The 18,792-nt window shown below is 40.0% G+C and overlaps 2 protein-coding genes across 2 annotated transcripts; both read left to right on the forward strand.

Annotated features, from left to right (window-relative positions):
• On the forward strand, nucleotides 5,586–9,458 carry CZH5orf51 (chromosome Z C5orf51 homolog; the record flags this gene model as incomplete). The annotated part of the gene is given in 7 exon segments (XM_021380567.1): nucleotides 5,586–5,676; nucleotides 5,679–5,876; nucleotides 6,306–6,412; nucleotides 6,789–6,935; nucleotides 7,321–7,452; nucleotides 7,653–7,767; nucleotides 9,025–9,458. Coding segments are annotated over 7 exon segments (1,080 nt in total), but the record flags the coding sequence as incomplete, so codon positions are not given.
• Nucleotides 9,634–18,004, forward strand: FBXO4 (F-box protein 4). The gene is made up of 7 exons (XM_021379498.1): nucleotides 9,634–9,858; nucleotides 10,092–10,327; nucleotides 12,693–12,913; nucleotides 13,928–14,003; nucleotides 14,486–14,664; nucleotides 15,604–15,779; nucleotides 17,742–18,004. Exons 1-7 carry the CDS (start codon nucleotides 9,658–9,660, stop codon nucleotides 17,829–17,831), a joined length of 1,179 nt encoding a protein of 392 aa, XP_021235173.1. The 5' UTR covers nucleotides 9,634–9,657; the 3' UTR covers nucleotides 17,832–18,004.

An 18,792-nucleotide genomic window follows, 5' to 3' on the forward strand; every position in this document is an offset into this window, starting at 1 on the left:
TAAAATCAAATGACATTATTTCTGTCTTAGCTAAAAGTCAACTGTAATAATACACTAACTGAAATAATACACTAATGCGAACACAGTAATCTGTAACATTTGGAGACTGAGGTGATGTTTACTATAAGCAAGTTCTCCCAAACCAGCACCTCCAGGAACCCATAAATTAAATGTGCCAGGCAGAAGAATGACAAAGCTGTTCACAATATACACAGTTCTTTGATCATTAACCATAAAATAGAAAAATCCAGGTTTCCTTGCCTATTGCAAGTAAACTGTTTCACTGCATTATAGATTATTGTACACTTCACATTTGCTGTTTAAAAAGCTACTTAAACTCTCCAGCAGCAAGAAGCCATCACTATTTGATCAGGCTCTAATATACCCTGTTTCCAGGAAGATGATTTTAGAAAAGCAGTTCCAACTTCAAAATTCAGCACATGCCACCTCCTAATAACCAATAATCACTGCTAAATTATCTTATATTTTCTGAATTTATGTAAATGCCAGTCAGGTACCATGCTGTCCCACATGCAGGTGACCATGTTATAACAATGTAGATGGTTTTTATTTCATCAAACCACTATGAAAAATATGAACATACCAGAAGCAAGTAAAACAGAGAACAGTCATGCAAGTTTAGAGAAATAAAAATATAGTCACGTACAGTGCTTATAAATAGTTAGCGTTCATGTGCCTCTCCACAATTAATATATTTCACATCTGTTGAACAAAGTACCTGATTTCACATTTGGCATCATAAATATAAATATCAAATGTGCTGACTTGAATGTATTTTAGAACGAATACATAGCCTTACTAAGTTGACTGACTTAATTTAGTACTTTCTTAATCAATGACATGACACAGTGACACTGTGACACTGAAACCAGAAATCATTGTCATAGAACTTAATTTCACAAATATGAAGGAAATCTTTGATAAGTATTTTCTTAGCATTGTTCAGATTAAATTTCAGTTTTGCACACCTTATGCTGTAATTCTAATAAGCAAGAGCACGTCTCTCTGTTATTCGGAAAGGCATTTGAAAAGTGAAACTGTGATACTGACCATCTTTCTTACAGATATTATTAGATACAGCAAAGTCATGAAGCTCACATACTATAAATACGCATAATAGTTTCTGTGCGTAATGCAAAATATTTTTGCTTATTTTAAAGAGTAGAACTATTTTCTTCAAATACAGGGATGAAAGACATGCAAAGGATCAAATATTCTATGCATATAATACACTTTCATAAAATCAGTTTCTCTCAACTATTTACATAAGCAAAATTTATACACCTTCAGCTAACAGTGCTGGAATTCTGACATCTAAGACTGACTGCAACAATACAGCCTTTACCAAGGCAGTTCTGTCTAGGTGAGCTAAAAAGCAGATTGAGAAGCTGATACATCCATTCACTTCTTGGCTCACTAAAGTTCATCAAGTGGTGCAAAACGATCCAAGATTGAACTAAAGTAACATATTTTGAGCAAACCTTTAATTATTTAAACCCATATCAATTACTAGAGGTACAATTTACCAGAAGAGTGTCCTTTATAAGACAAATAAACTAGCCTAATACCCACCGCACACACAAATTCTGATTAAATCTTGAATTCATACTAACAAACAGTGAAACTGTATCTGCTTCTAATTTAGGTCATTATGATTTTGCACATTTTAGAAGTCCGTAATCCTTTTACCTGAGGTAAATAAACAAACAAACAAATGCCCAAAGGTGGGTCATTTCTCATTTATTTGCTCATGAAAATTTGCCATTCCTACCTACCCCTTTACAAACATACACCAAACTTCAGTAATTCATCAGAAACCAAACACAATTTCTAAATCTATTAGAATCTCATACCCTATCCAGTCTTTACTAAATCAACTCATATTTTTCTCAGTTATTATTATTATTATATTTAAATCAGAGATGGCTAGCAAATAACCTACAAAAATTTGAGGTTCACGTATTATTCATAGGAAAATTTGATACTCATTTCAAAGGATCTGAAATATATTAATTCTAGAGAGGCACATGAATGCCAACTAGTCATGGAAATAATAGTAATTTACTGTCATTCTAAGATACTTACCAACTACTGCATTATAAACTTTTCCAGATACTACAGGACTTAAAGCATGCTGCTCTGAACTGAAATCAGTATATCTGTTTTAATATCCTTAACATATTTGCTGTTCATTTCAAAGCCGAATTTTGACCGTGGACTTTTAAACTGTTAAGAATTGCTGGATAAGGGATAATGTCTGGTATCTTTTGATGAAGAATCAGTTTTTGACCAAAACAGACCATCAGTAATTCAATGGTACCTCCATCACTAGGTACTATTGAAATATACAATCAAAGTACACATATTTTAACCAAAAATCTATATGACTTCTTTATCACCTCATTTATGTGCCATAGCTCAAGAAAATTTGCACAGCCTCGAAAAATTCGAAGTTCTTGAGACTGCTCGTAATGATAAAAGTGTAAAATTCATTGCTGTGCAAAGTTGGTTTACCTAGACATTTCTGTACTTTTAAAGTAAAGCAAGTATTTTCTTACCTACATGGTTTTCCAGTTCCTCTTGGGGTAATACTAAGTATGCAGAGGAACCACATACTTATGTCTATGTCTATTTACCTTGCTTTTGAAATGGTGACCTCTTTAGCTTCCAGAAATAAAAGAGGTCACCATTTCAAAAGCAAGGTAAATTTCACACATTCAAGACCATAGTTGTTCTAATATATTCAGTTTTCAAATATTCAAAGATTTCAGGCTCACCCAGTTTCCTAGTTATGTTTATCAGGATAGTTAGCCTATATTGACAGGAAACCTCAGTACAAAAATAATTCCTTACTGGTAACCAGGTTATAACCAGTCTGTTTCTCCAGCAGCATACACATTTACAAACAAATTTCAAAAGGACATGATAAATGATAACTATGATGAGAAATGATCATTATAGTTATTACTTCTGCACGAAGGCTGCTCTGAAAGTAATGCCTCCTGTGTCATTATGCAGGTGAATGTTGGTACAGTTGAACCTTTCCACAAATATTCCATTACATTTTGTTGCTGTGCAACACATGGCAGCAGAGGAGCCATCTGACAGAATGGCATCTGACATACAGAAATGCAGGTGAAGCAAAGCTGTGTCACTGGATTCCTCCACGCAGAAAATGACATTCACCAATGGCTGCTGAATGTTTATGGAGACCAAACAGTAAATGTCACAAAGTGAGGTAGTGGGTGGTGGGTTTCAGTACTGGCAACAGCAACAGAAGGTCACATGCAGGCACCTGCTCATTACTGGTGAAAATGCATAGCTAATGTTGGTGAATGTTTTGAAAAATAGTGTTTTGTAGCAGAATATTTGCTCTATCAAATACTGTCATCGTGCTCTTTGTATCTGTTGTAGTTTCTCTGGAAATAAATACCAAGCATTATTTTCAGATAATTTTGCACAAATACTGTGCAAAAACACATGTTAATATATGTACTCCACCCGTGTACATTCATACTGTGTATGTGTACATGTGCATATAAACACATATACATTTTTATATATAAGCTGCAGATGACAAAAGAATAGTTGTGACAATGCCTTACTATTGGCTCTGAAGGATGAAGTAGTAACAGCTCTCTCTCCTGCATCAGCCACAACTGTTTACATACTGTGAAGCTTCTCCTGTTGTGCTTCCACCAGTGTAAGAACAGAGCCCATTTTAAAATAGCCAACATCTTATTAGTAACAATAGCTTCAAAATTAGGAAGCACTAGGCAGCAAATTACCACAAATACCACATAAACATGTTTAGCTGAGACTGTTTTACTATACTATAACTACTCCCTAAAACAACTCTATAGAGAAAATGCTTTTTGCTTCAATAAGACTTATGTTAGGAGCCACCTAGAAATAATATTTTTCTTGAACACAGAGAAAAAAAATGAAATACAGGATGCAAATTTCTTTGTGGAAAACTCAGAGAAACTCAATTTTACAATTTTCCAACTCTGAAAACAAGGGGGAGTAGCAAACCCCAAATCAGGACATTGTCTTCAATAATTGTCAGCATTTGTCAGGGCTTTTATCTAAAACAAATTCTAGGCAAAACCAAAACATAAAGCAAATTGAGATAATTGTTCTCTCAATCAGACATCTGATCTTTTATCACTCTTCTGAACAAAGTGCTCTGCAAGGTGTGTGGGGAACACTAGCACAGTAGCTCTATGAGGTTCTACACACTGCGTGGGGGTCTCCTGCCAGAGGGAATGAAACTTGGAGAAGGCTTTTTTCCTTCTCTCAATTTTGCAGCAGTTTCTATTTTAATAGGTTGTTATTAACATTAACACATCCCTGGTAAGAATGGTCAAAACCAGATTCCACTGCATATTTAAAGAAACAATGGATAACAGTATCTGGACAAAAGCATACACCTTTAGTTTTGGAACAGATACATCTAAAATAAGCTGCAGTGCCTGAGTACAGGCAGAGGAACAACACTACTTCCTTATCAATTAAGTCAACACACAACAATTTTAGTTTTGTTTGTTTACTTCTCCAAAAGAGACATCTTGAAAGATTAGACGATATTTCCTTCCCTATTAAAGGCTCGCTTGCCAACTTGTAAAGAAAGCCAATAAGAGAGTAAAATAAACCATAGCTGCAGGTTGAAATGAGAATTACAGGCAGGACTAAGCAAGAAGCACATCTGAGGAACCAGAAGGTAACTTGCCAACACATAGCCATTTCTCGGTCCCCAAACTGACAGTGTGGAAGCTATTGCGCTTCATTTAAAACATGAAGCCCTATCTCCTCTAATGCAGTTATTTAGCTTAAAACTTTCAGTATTGAGGTAGCTGTTCTTTAGATGAAAACATGTATTTGGACGTGGACTGTGCAGGAGTAAACAGTACATACAAAAGCACTAAGAGAGTTCTAGAAATGTTTTGCCTTTTGGTTTTACTTTTGCTTTATTTGATCTGTTTGACAGCACTTACGTATGGCATATAACACAGGCAACAGCAAAAGCATCTGCGTCTGTATACAAACAGCTGTCCCCTGATTACAGACACAGCGGTGACTTGCAGCCAGGCTTTGGAAGGACATCAGCGGGAGATAAGAACTATCAGCATGAGCACCACGTCGTTTGGAAGGAGACTGCCAGGCAGAAGAGGAAAATGTCCTCAGTCACTCTCGAAATGCGTGGGCTAACCAAATCCACAACAGCGTGCCAAGTCACAATGCATGACACAAATGGACACTGACACACAGTTTTTTTCCAGACAGGTGAGGCGAGAGAGCTAGAGAAACAACGTGCAGAAACACACCATTGCTGTTCTTATTCAAAATAATAAATACCAGTTACCAAGCTTTGGTCAGGGGAAATAGGACTACTTTTTCTTCCTAACACGGCAGCCGCCCATGTCTAGAGGCTACGAGGTGAGCTTTTTAACTTGGACAGGAAAGCGGAGACTAAGCAGCCAGAACTGAAAAGGGACTGACACAGTCCCACACTGCGACACCTCCGCGCGCACAGCACAGTACCGCCCCCATAACGTACGTAACGTCCGCTACCGGCACGCGAGGGAGGGAAGGGGTGTAGCGCCACCCTGCGGCTCCGTTCCCCACAGCCCCCGAGAGAGGGCGCGGTCCGCCGGCTCTAGTGCGCGTGCGTACGGCGCTACGGCCGTGCCTATGGTGGCGTCCTATAGGCGTCGCGTCTCGCGGTGCCGGGCGCGGTGACGTGCGCAGGCGGCGGGGAATGGCCGAGGCGGGGAGTGTGATGTCCGCTCTGCGGTCGCGGCTGGAGGCACTGGGCCGGCGGCTGGCGGCCCAGAGGGGAGCGGGCGGCGATGGTGAGGGGCGGCTGTACGGAGTGGAGAGGGGGGCCCCTTCCGTCGGCCCTGGCGAGCCGCTGAGGGCACCGTTTTCCCCCCTACAAAAAGAGAGTCAGGGCCTGGCGCTAAACCAGTGCCCCCGGGTCCGCGGAACGCTGAAGCTGGTCCGTGGAGCAGGTGGTGAGGCTGAAGTCTGCCCTTGTGTACTATCGAGGCGGCCGCTCTGCCCGCGCGACGTGTGGGCATCGCTGCGGGGCATCGCGCTGTACCCAGGGAGGCCCTCGGGTCGGTCGCGGAAGGGCTGGCAGCGCAGTGCCCGTGTAAGAGCTGTGTTGTTCAGCTGCCTCTGCATGTGTCACAAGGGCTGACCCACACCAAGTGAGAAGGGGCGGTGCACAGGGCCCTCGTGCTTGTCGGCACTAAGGGAGCGCTGTGTTCTTCCTTCAGGTATCTTCTTAGCAAAGGGCTCTGCTGCTCTGGAGAAACTAAAGGACCTCTGTAAAGAAGGGAAAGAGAAAGCACATCCTTCCACACTTCTACAGCTTTACACACAGGTAGTACGTTCAGAGCTTGTAGAGCCCTGCCTTAAGGAAGGCTGCCGTTTGGAGTATGGGGGAGGGTAGGGTACAGCGGAAACCGATCCCTGCCACTGAGCTTGTGTGGTAATTACAGGACATACATAAAACACAAGTCTGGTTTTATTTGGATTAGGAGGTGAGTAGTTGGTATTAAGTATGCTGTTACTCTAGGACTTACAAAGGGTTGTGTCAACTACCTTGTAATACCTTCAACTTGTTATTTTTTAAATAAAGAATTACTTTAAAATTGCAATCCTTTATAAACTGTAACAAGTGAGCATGTTACTGCACACCACCATCTGATAATTTTGCTGGTGGTATTTTTACAGTGTGCATCTTCTTGTTTCCATAGGCTGTCTTAGACATTACCTATTTTGAGGAAAGCCAGCTTGTGGATGAAGATTTTGCAGGGGAATCTTCCTTTCAAAAAGTTAAAGAACTTATTTGTATTCTTTCAGACCCAGAAGACTTAGTGAGGGAATGCAGCATAAATGAAGAAGTGAGTACTAACATTATTCATCCAGAGAATTAACTATTACTTAAAAAAATCTGATTTAGGGCAGTAGCACTTGTATTTGTGTTGGGCAAAATCTAAGATCACTGGAGGAAAAAAAAAATCACTTTAGCTGTACTTAAATATTGATTCCTCAAAATAATTTTTCAAGTAACTTGTTGCATGCCCAGAATTTTTCTTACTAACGTTTCCTGATTCCAGAGACTTTTGGCAACATAAATGCCAACTGTTGGACTTGTAACTCTGAGCACTGTTGTTAAGCACAGCCTTCGAAGTTGCAAGTTTAATATGTATGCATGTGTGAGTGTATGTATGATAGTTCAGATGGTTTATTTTTTGGCTTATCACAGTTTGCTGGATTTTATTTCAGGCCATCAACATCCTTACTACAGATTTGGTAGAATGTCTTTACTGGAGAAAAGGAGCCCTGCTTTACATGTATTGTCATACAGCAAAAGAAAGGAGTGAATGGCTGCGAGCAAACATTGTTTTATTTAAAAAGGTAAAGGAGGTTTTGAGAAGTGCTCTGAGTATATGACTGCCTGTAAATACAGTTGAAAGCATGACTTCTCTTTTAAAAAACATCTTTTTTCTCCCTTTTAAATAAGATTTGGGGAAATTCATATCTGGAAGTATTTGTGGCTATCATTAAATTAATAAGAATTTATCTATTTTTTTCCTATCCTTTTAAACTGTATTCAGTGTCTTAATGATGGAGTTCATTACCTGATGAAGATGCTTAGCTTTAGATGCCCTCTTCAATTAGATGGAGATGTCTCACTTCAAGATAAAGACACAGCTAGACTACTCAGTGAAGGTAAAAAAAATAAATACATAATAATACAACACACACCAGTAACCTCTCCACTTTATGAAATCCTTATTGTGTTTTTTTAATTTCATTTGCATTCAGAAACTGTCAGTTTTTAGAACAATAGCAGCAAAAAAAAACAGATGTGAGAGAGAAGTAGGCAGTAGTGTTCCCCCCCACACTTCTTTCTGAGTCATGGATTTCAGGAGGTGGTAACATTCTTTTTTGCTGTTTTTTTGAGTGCACTGGAGGAAAATGAACTGAGGCTATTTGTGTTTTTGCATAGCATTTGTGATTTATAACCATTCAGTTGTCAGCTGACAAATGCTGTAAGAAAAAAATCTGACCACAGAAGGCACTAAATATTCCCATTGCTGATCTTCCTGTTTCGATCTGGAACAAAACACCGATATGATGAATTAAAGATGTCACACAGATAGAAAGTGTATGCCAAATGGGTTGGAGTTGGGAAACTCTCTATCCACTGTATTTTTTTTTTGTATGTTACATTATTATAGTGCCTTTACATGGGCATCTGAGGCTACATCAGTGTGATGCAGGTAGGGTGATACAGCAGGAGGGGATTTCAGAAGTTACATAGCTGGTGCTGAGGGCAAAATGCCAACACTAAAACTGCCACTACTCTGATCCTGTGAAATGAATGCTTTAGGGGACTTGGGACATGTTCTTGCTTAATTTCATCAGAAAACGGACTTGTTCCACTACAACTCCACGCTGATTGAGCAAGTTCAGTAAGTGATTTTGTAGATTTATTTACTAGTTTTTTTTTTTTCTTTGAGTGATTGTAGGCCTTCTTACATAGCTTTCTATTCAAGTACTAAAGCTGCTACTGCTTAAAATGAGTTAAGGTAATGCTCAAATAGCATATTCTTATTGGACTTAAATTCTGGAAAGCACATAAGTATTCTAGTATGAATATACATCACCATACCAGTCTTAAAGAAATACTGAAATTCTCTGGGATAAAGAGGCAAACACAATTAGCAGGTATTTATTTGCCCAACTTAAATACTTGAGTGTTATGAAATGGGTGAAGTAATGAGCAAGACCTTGATGCAGATTCTCTTCTGGGTAGCTTCAGTCATCTAATAGTAGAAATGAGTGCTTTAGTCTACCTCTTGAAGAGGCTTACATTGCCTACGTCAACATTTTTTGCTGTGTTACTAAGAAAAGTTAAAAGTAACAAACTGTATTTGTTCACAAGGGAAGAATGAAATACCTGATCTAAATTGTGTTTTGCAGGTATATTTAGTGACACTCACTTACTGGCCATGATGTACTGTGGAGAAATGTGCTTCTGGGGACTGAAACACTGCGGAGAGGGAAAGCAGGAGAGCCTCAAGATGATGGACCTGGTGTCTAGCAGTGGCCTGGGCTGCAGATCACAGGGTGCACTGGTGGATTTCCGAGAACTGGGCAAAACCATGTTAACAAAGTATGTTGCTATGTGTGAGGGGCCTTTAAAAGACCAAGGATGGAACACAACAAGTGCAAACCAAATGTTATGTTACCTCAGGAAAACCCACACCTAGATTTGTCACTGTTGGAAGCTGCTTGCTGTGTGATGAGCACTCATAGGAAGCCAGTCTGCACCAGGCTGGGACCTGCTATGCCTCGGTGCCTGCCTGCTCGTACAAAATGTACACTCAATTGCATTAAAGCATGAGTTCAAAGAACGCGCGGAACGGCGGTCCGGAGTGCTGTGCGTAGTGCTCCTGGGACGCGTGGCCGTTCAATAAATCCACCGAACCGCAGGTGACGTTCCACAGGGGCGCTGCTGACGTCGCAAACTCCACGCTGGCCTCGGCGGCGTGTCCTCCTCTCCGTCCCGGGCAGGGCAGGCCGGGCCGGGCGCCGCCTCCGGCCGCGGTGCAAATGGTAGCGGAGCGCGGCGGTATGGCGGCTGGCGGGGCGGCGGAGCGCGGCGGGCTGGAGGCGATGCTCGGCCGCCTGCGCGGGCTGCGGGAGCGCTGGGCGTGGGGCAGCCGGGAGCGAGGCGCGGCAGCCGCCGAACCGGGCCCCGCGGACGGCGGCGGGGAGGAAGCGGAGGAAGTGAGCGCCCTGCAGGCGCTGCCGGTGAGTGAGACTCTCCCTTCGGCACTGCGTGAGACCGCGTAACGGCGCGGCGTGCGGTGACTAACCCGAATTCCTCGCTACGGTCGGGAAGGACTCCGCAGTCCCTAGGCCTTCCGCATCGGGCAGCAGGGATAACCCACCGCGATGCGCGGCACTGTGTCCCATTCTCCCTCGGCACCCCCTGGGTTTGTTGGGCTCCCGGAGCGCTAACCCCATGCTGTGGTTGTTTTCAGATCGACGTGCAGCTGTACATCATGTCCTTCCTCTCGCCCCAAGACTTGTGCCGCTTGGGATGCACGAGTTGTTACTGGAGGGTGGCTGTGCAGGACCCCCTGCTGTGGAGGAATTTTCTCCTGCGGGATCTCCCGTTTTGGACATCTGTTGATTGGAAGTCTCTCCCAGCTGCAGAAGTGTTTAATAAAGCCTTTTCAGAAGTCAGCGATGAAGCCCTGTATGATTACATGGCAGCGTAAGTATTTCTGTATTCTCTGATGCAACTTACAAGCTGTGTACAGCAGCCCACAGACAGGTTTTGCATTTACAGTAGACAGATTGTGCTGTAAGATGATGCTGAATAAATGTTGATAGTTCTTAAACCCACTGCCTGTTTTGGAAATCTAATTTCCTGTTGTGTGACGGTTTGGTCAGGTCTTTCAGTTTGGAATTCAGCAGGAATGTAAGGTGCTTTAAGAAAGCAGAGGTTTTTTTAAACTCTGTATCTACTATGCCACAGGAAAACATGCACTGGAGAAGCTGCAAATGCTGGTGATGTTGATGAAAATGTTCTTCAGTAGAATGAAAATTAATTTCTTGTTTTAATAAAAGTATGAAAAAGTGTTTGAAATACAACAAATTGAATTATTATTCCTTATCTCTGAATTAGAGAGAGATGGGTCTCTCCAGGCCATAGATTGAACTACTCTGTGGATAAGGAATTGTTCGGAAGGTCACAGCCAGAGTGCTGTGGTCAGTGGCAGTGAAGGCTGGTGACAAGTGCTGTCCCCCATGGGTCCATCTTGGGACCAGTGCTCTTCAACGTCTTTATCAGTGACATAGACATCAGGACTGAGTGTACCCTTAGCAAGTTTGATGATGACACAAAGCTGAGTGGTGCAGTTGGTACAACAGAAGGGAGGGATGCCATCCAGAGGGACCTGAACAAGCTTGGAAAGTGGGACCACAAGAACCTAATGAGGTTCAAAGAAGCCAAGTGCATGGTACTGCATTTTGGTTAGGGCAATCCCAGGTATGTGTTTCTCCACAAACTGGAAAAGGAACTCACTGAGAGCACCCCTGTGGAGAAGGTCTTCAGGGTTCTGGTGGATGGAAAGCTGAACGTGGTCTATCGCTGTGCACCTGCAGCCTGGTAGGCCAACAGATTTCTGGGCTGCATCAAAAGAGGGGTGGCCAGCAGGGAGAGGGAGATGACTGTCCCCCCGCACAAAAGCACAAGAAAGATGTGGGGCTGTTGGAGCAAGTCCAGTGGAGGGCTGGGAAGATGACTGGAGGGCTAGAGCACCTCTCCTGTGAACAAAGGCTGAGGGAGCTGGGCTTGTTCAGCTTGGAGAAGAGAAGGCTCTGGGGAGACCTTGTTGTGGCATTTCAGCACTTGAAGGGAGCTTACAACAAGAGGGATACCAACTTTTCAAGTGGTTTGACAGCAATAGGACAAGAAGGAAAGGTTTTAATCCAAAAGAGGGGAGGTTTAGATTAGAGGGTGATAAGGCACAGGCACTGGTTGCACAGAGAAGCTGCAGATGCCCCATCCCTGCAGGTGTTCAAGGCCTGGTTACATGGGGCCCTGTGCAACCTGATCTAGTGGGTGGTGATCCTTACTATGGCAGCAGGGTTGGAACTGGTTGGTCCTCGAGGTCCCTTCCAACCCAAGCCATTCTAGATTCTTAGGCATTTTGTATTTTATTTTCAAGTCTTAGGGAAAAACAAAGTAAATGTTGAGAGTGCACAGAATAACAAGTAGTAGTGTTTTAGTTATGATGGTTACTGGCCAGTAGATAAAGTCTGTGATTAGAAGTAGTATAGTTTAAAACTACAGAAACCTCTATGTTTGGATGACTGAACAAAAAACTCTGTGACAAGCAGATTATTCCATTGTGTCTTTTTAAGCTTCAGTGCCCTTCATTACTTTGCAGTAAAAGTTTTTCATTTGAAGTTATATTTTTACCAAGATGATTTCATGAAACTCTTGCTTCACAAAGAAGTGCAGTAAGACTGTACAGTCTTTGTCCCCTACATCCTCACTTTTCAGCTGGGAAAGAGGTACTCTGAATGTGAAGTAAAACGTATCTCTGATTTTGAACGTTGGCTTTAAATGTCTTTAGGTCTGCATACTTAGGAACATCATATATTTGAAACCACCTGTCACTGGTTTCCACTGTCTCGTAGAATGGCTTGAGTTGGAAGGGACCTCTAAGACCATCTAGCTTCAACTCCCTGTAGTGGGCAGAGTTGCCACCCACTAGATCAGGCTGCCCAGGCCTGCATGCATCCTGTTGTCTTTACAGCACTGCATGTGCAGTGTTGGTGGACGAGTTTCTAATTTTGCTTTTTTGGGGGGGGGGGGGAAGTAAAAAATAAGATTTATATTAAAGGTTTAAAAAGTAAGTGTTTGGAATTTGGATGAACTGATGCTTTTGCCTGCTTTATGGTGATGTCTGTAATCATCAGTTTAGGACTTTCACCTGTGCATTTTCACCCCATGCTTGAGTTATACCAGTAACAAAGCATGAGAAGTGTGAGACCTAAATAAATGTTTATTGATTAATACCACTTTTGTATTTTGTGATTAATTTCTAGTTGCATCTATTTTAACACAGATATAAAAAAAGCTGTCCTCAGACCAGAAGAAGTTTGAAATCAAGCCGCCCTCGGTATGGTGCTGTGACTTCCTTTTTGCAGTCACTGGTCACTCAGTCAGAACCTCGCTTTGCTATGTTTGGTCCGGGTTTGGAAGAGCTGGATGACTCCTTAGTACGAAAGATGATGACATGCCCAGAAATCCTGCTAGTGGCTGGCTTACCTCAAAGACAAATTCATGGTAATGATGGTGGTGGTGTTATTGTTTGTTTTGTATTGTTTTAATTTCAATGTTATAAATGGATAAAACAAGAAGCATTAGGGGAGAAATGGAAAAACAAAGATTTTTTTTTTAATGATCCTGTTGAGAATCAAAAGCATACTGGTAAAAAAAAAATATCTCTGTATGTATTTATTCAAAAGGATAAATACAACAAACGTTTGGGATAAAATTGTTGCTGCAGTGAATTTCATGATTTAATTAAAAATCAAAGGGATCAAGATTTTGTTCTTTTTTTTTCTATTTGATCCTAAATTCCATGTCAAAATTGTTGTGGTAAAAGAAATCTTCCTTTAGACTTTACTTGCACTAAGTGGTTAAAAAATACACTTGTGTTTTTTATGCAGGAATTCAAGACTGATTGTGTATCTGATTCAGTCCTTCTCTGTCAAACAGTGTAAACTTTGGAGTTGTAAGGCCATGTAAAGGAATTTTTTCAAAGTTTAAAAACTTTGTTTTTGACACCTGTAATTTCACTTATCTCCAAATCTGACAAAAATTTATTACTTTATTTCCTTTATTTAAACACAGCACAATTGGAATGATTACATTATCATTATAAGAGGTATGAAATACAGTGTGAAAACATAACTTCTTAGTTATCTTTTTTCTCTCCTTTTCAATTCAATTTGTTGTAAATTGTCCAGCAACTTTTCTGTGCTAGTTTAGTGTGATAGACACAATACTAACTCCTCTCTGACTTAGTTTTCTAGGTTCTAGCCTAAATATTAAACATGTAGAAATGCCTCATTGTTTTCTTTTAATGCTTCTTATGTTAGTTAAAGTAACAGTCTGTGTGGCCAATTCAGAGATGGTGTAAAATTTCAGCATGAAATAATGTACATGCTACCCCTAACAGCAGCATGTTTGGATATATCCATTTTACTGCACCACTGGATTTTTCAACCTATAACTTAGTTGTATTCAGTGCCCAAGTGTTTGTAGTCTTTTTTGCTTTTTTTTTTTTCCATGTAGGAATTGGATCAGGAGTCAGTTTTCAGTTGAATAGCAATCAAAAATTCAACATTGTGACATTGTACTCAACCACCAGGTAAGATTTGTTCTCCACAAAAAAACACTATTTCTCAGTTATTTCATACTTTTCCTGTTGTTTTTTTTGTGTGTGTGTGATGTGATTTTTGTCTTTATTCACATGAATGGATACTCCTTATAAACTGAAACTTCAGTACATATCTTCACTCTCTCTTCCCTTCTTCAACTTCTAAATTTTCATATGGATATAATAAACTTTATTTTCCCAAGCTTATATATTTATCATACATATTTGTAATGTATAACAGGTGCTCCTGTCCCTCTTGATACCTTAAAAGACTATAAACATATCCTAGTTTGTATTTTATGCATCTTGCAAATTGCTTACCATCTGAAAACAGACAGTAGAAAAAATGAGTGGGGAATGAAACTTCTGCTGGCTTAGACTGCTTTCCTGCCACTCTACTATACTGCCTAGATTTTGTTTTAGCATCCTCTACTTAATTAACCTGACTACTGAAATATTTTAATATTTTGCAGTGTGGAAAGGAAGAGAGCAAGAGAAGAGCAAGCTGCTGTTGTGAATAAGATGTTCTACCAAGAGAACAGCATTGTAGGGAATCAGCAAGCTGTGCAGTACAATGTAATAGCTCAAGTTAAAAAGGTGTGCGAAGTAGCTGATGGATTCATTTATGTTGCTAATGCAGAAGCTCATAAAAGTAAGGAATTTCTCTCTTTTTTTTAATTCATATTTTGTGAATGGTATTTTGTGGGTTGTTGGAATGTCATAAAGATCTGTGAAAAGAATGAAATACATCAAAATCCATGTTCTGATTTCTTCAAACTCTACTTCATTAGTACTCTTTCTTCATGTCTTACCCAGAGGTGGCCTATCCTAAATACTCTCCGTTATTTTCCCATGAGGGGTTATGTCCCCTTGATTTGGTTATAACTAACACTGGCAAGGCTGTTATTTAAGCTAGATCTGGTAAATTATTTGAATTTAAATATATAAATATATATAAACTAAACAAAAATAAAACAAAAAACCTTGGAGGTTAGGAAGGAGGAAAGCCTGGAATTATAGTAGGGGTGGAACAGCCGGGAAACAGAGCCTTCAGCAGAAAGACTGCGGTATAAGATGGAATTAGCCCAGATCAGGACAGTCATATAATAAGAACAGTCCAAACAAGTATCATGTTAATTGTCTTTACATACATCAGCTTTAAATGGATGAAAAGGGTTAATTCAGGAAATAAGAGGTTAAAAAATATGAGGAGATATACTGAGGCTGCAGGCTGTATAGTGTATCAGTATTTCTCAATGGCTTGTTGTAGTCTTGGACTCTGTGAGGTACTTGGAAAACACTGTGATGTTAAGGACTTGATTAAGCTGCATATAGAATTTATAGAGATCTTTAAATAACAGCTAAGTATGACATAAAGACGGATGATCTAGCCTTGAGAGAAGCAGAACTAGATAATTCGCCTGTGTCTCTTCCACTCCTGTGTTTCCTCAACACTGAGACCTTATATATTTGAAAATTAATATATACATAAATAAAATCAAAAACAATTGAAAATTGATATATATATGTAAATTTCAAGGAGACCATTTATATTTAATACTCATGTATTTATTAAAAAATTGTTTCCTAGAGCACGATCGTGAGGAGGAACTGGCTCATATTTTGGCTATGATTGATCCAGCCCTTGGACCTCCAAACAGACCTCTGCTAGTTCTGTCTTGTGTCTCTCATTTTGGTGTGGAAAGGATTCCTTGTGTTTTTATGGCACATCAGCTGCAACTAAATCTGCTACCTCGACCCTGGATGGTACTTGCTTTTAAATCTTTATCTTCTGTTTCTGTATGGCTTAAATGTAATGTAAGATTATCGTAGTACTGTAGTACCTATGTAGGAAAGTTTACAGCTTTCAACAATAATATATAAGCACTCCACCTAAATGAAGATTTTATTTTATCTGGCCCTGTAAGATAAACATTAGCCGAGCTGACCATAAAGGTGGTATGTGGTTTGGCCAGGTGTCCACACAAGAAGCTTTAGATGGAGCCAAAAGGTAAAGAAGGGTGAAGTGCTGGTCTTGAAGGGAGTAAGGAAGATTCAATTAATTTAAATCTAAATTTCTTGAATCACAACCCAAAGCCTTAACTACAAGGTGGATTTTTCTGTCATTTTTCATGAGACTCTTAATTATCACTTGTTCAGCATGATGTATTGAGAGAATAGAATAGCCTAGTTTAGTTTAGCTAGTTTGGTTGGTTTAGTTGGAAGGAATTTTTAGAGAACATCTAGTCCAACTTTCTGATCTCTTCAGGGCTAACCAAAAGTTAAAGCATATTACTGAGGGCATTATCCAAATGCCTCTTAAACACTGACAGGCACAAGGCATCAGGCACCTCTCCCAGAGGCCTGTTCCAGTGCTTGACCACTGTCAGTGTGAATAAACATTTCCTAATACCCATCCTGGCACAGATTTGTGCCCTTCCCATCCTGTCATCTGAGAAGCAGAGACCAGCACCTCCCTCTCCACTTCCCCTCCTCAGGAAGTTGTAGACAGCAGTGAGGTCACCTCTTGGCCTCCTCTTCTCCAGACTGGACAACCTCTAGGTGTGCTAAGTAACTTCTCACAGGACATGCCCTCTAGCCCTGTCACCAGCTCTGTTGTCTCCCCTGTCATACTGAAGTACCTTAACATCCTTTCTATTTTGTGGAGTTCAGAACTGCACACAATATTCAAGGTGAGGCCACACCAACACTAAAGCAGGAGAATCACTTCTGGCTGGCTGTGCTGTGTTCAGTGCCCCCAACAATGTGGTTTGCCCATTTGGCTGTCCAGGCACACTGCTGGCTCATGTTGAACTGCTGTCACCAGCACACCCAGATCCCTTCATGCTGAGCTGCTCTCCAGCCACTTATCTCCTATCTGTGCCTGTGTCTGGCATTGCTCTCGCCCAAGTACAGTGCCCTGCATTTTTCTCTGTTGAACTTCATGCTGTTGCTTATTGTTCAGTGGTTCAAGATAACTGTATCTCTTTTCAAGGCCTCCAGAGAGTCAAAGCACCTCCCAGTATTGCAGCAAACTTACTGAGAATGCATTCCACTTCTGTGTCTAAATCACTGATAAAAAACATTGAACAGAACTGGTTGTCGTATTGAAGCTTGAGTTCTTGACAAATCAATTTTTTCTTTTACCTGAGGTGCTGGACCCATTCTTTCATGCTTGCCAAGTGTAGTATTTATCATTATGGCTCAGTTACGTATGACTTGTTTTTGAGAATGTTGTATAGCCAAAGGATCAGGAAAAGAAATCCAGATTTATTTCTTTTGTTTTCTTTAAGAAAAATCTTTAGAAGCTTTTTCTTTTAAGTGTACCATTTATAATAAGCACTTTATAATACATTACAAAATCTGAGAAGCAATAATACACCTTGAATTCTAAAGGTGTTGACATTTTTTACAGGAATTTTCAAGTACCTTCTCATCTGTAAAGTAAATAAAATGTTCTCGAGTAGTGATTGGAGCAATTGAAATAAAATTCACCAGAATATCAAGAATGCTGGGATTTTCTAATGGGTTTGAGAATTAATTCTGTAAAAAATGTTTTCGTTTTGCATTTTGCTTTCAGGATACTTGTTCTAAGGGGTCTGGAAGTGAGTGGTAAAAATTTTGATTTGATAGATTTCTGACTCTAAGGATAGACATAGAGTGCTGCTAAAATATCGTTACATTGCCTGTTATCTGTAGTATGTAAGATTTTTTAAATTATTTTTACAGGTGCAGGACACTGTAGCTGCAACTTTAAGTGGATTGCTAAGTGGAATTCAATGGCTCTTGGAGGAAGTGGATTGTAAAAATGCACAATAATGGAACTTATTTTGTTTTACTGTATAGAGACTGTTGAGTTTTAGAATTGACATGAAATGGGAATCTCATCCTGACAGAGAAATGTCAGAAAGGAGATTTAAAAGAAAAACTGGCATATATTTCAGTGCACATAAATAATTAACATTGCTAATTAGAAGTACAAGTAAGGCTTCCTGGGTTCCAGCAGCTGATGAAGATTTGACTTTGTAAAGGGATCTGGGTGGGTTTTTTTTGTGTTAGTTTCTTCTTTAATCTGGGGCCTTCAGAGTGCAATCTTTCCTAAGTATATCTGATAATCTAATCCTTTCTGTAAATATACCAAACACTAGGTTAATTTATCAGCGTAGCTGTATTGCACACATCACACATTTAGTGATTATATTTAGTGAATATAAATTCAGTGAGAGCCCAACAATGACAACAATGACAGCTGTCTGACCAAAGAAAATATACTACGTTGTATCTTGCTCTTAGCTCATCTTTTGTAGGTTAACAGATAGATAGTATCTTTTTCAAAAGAGTATATTTCTCTCCCCCCCTTTTTTTTCCCAGAAACAATGCTTGGATAAGAAATAGTGTTTGAGGGAGAATTATCAGCCCAGAATTTGTGGAAATGGACAGGCAAAATCCCCATGTCAGTCACTTGTTTCTAGTTTGTCATCTTATTTGTCAATCCACCACAAAACACTTAAGCATCTTCAGCTTTCTGCACAGTTAAATTATTAGTTTAAACTGACATACATGTTGCCATGAATGAATATTAAATAGAATGATTAATATTTCAGGATATTTATTACGTGCATAGCACTCAAGGACCTGTCAGTTACTCAAACAACTGTTGCCATTTGCAGATGTGAAATATTTGACTTGAAATTTTCTACACAGTTGCAAATAATTTTATAAACAGGGAAACAGCACTTCAGATCTGGAATAGTGTTTTTTGTATTGTTGTCTTTTGAGA

The sequence above is a fragment of the Numida meleagris genome, chromosome Z, assembly GCF_002078875.1.
Source record: "Numida meleagris isolate 19003 breed g44 Domestic line chromosome Z, NumMel1.0, whole genome shotgun sequence".
In the NCBI taxonomy this organism is placed as follows: Eukaryota; Metazoa; Chordata; class Aves; order Galliformes; family Numididae; genus Numida; species Numida meleagris.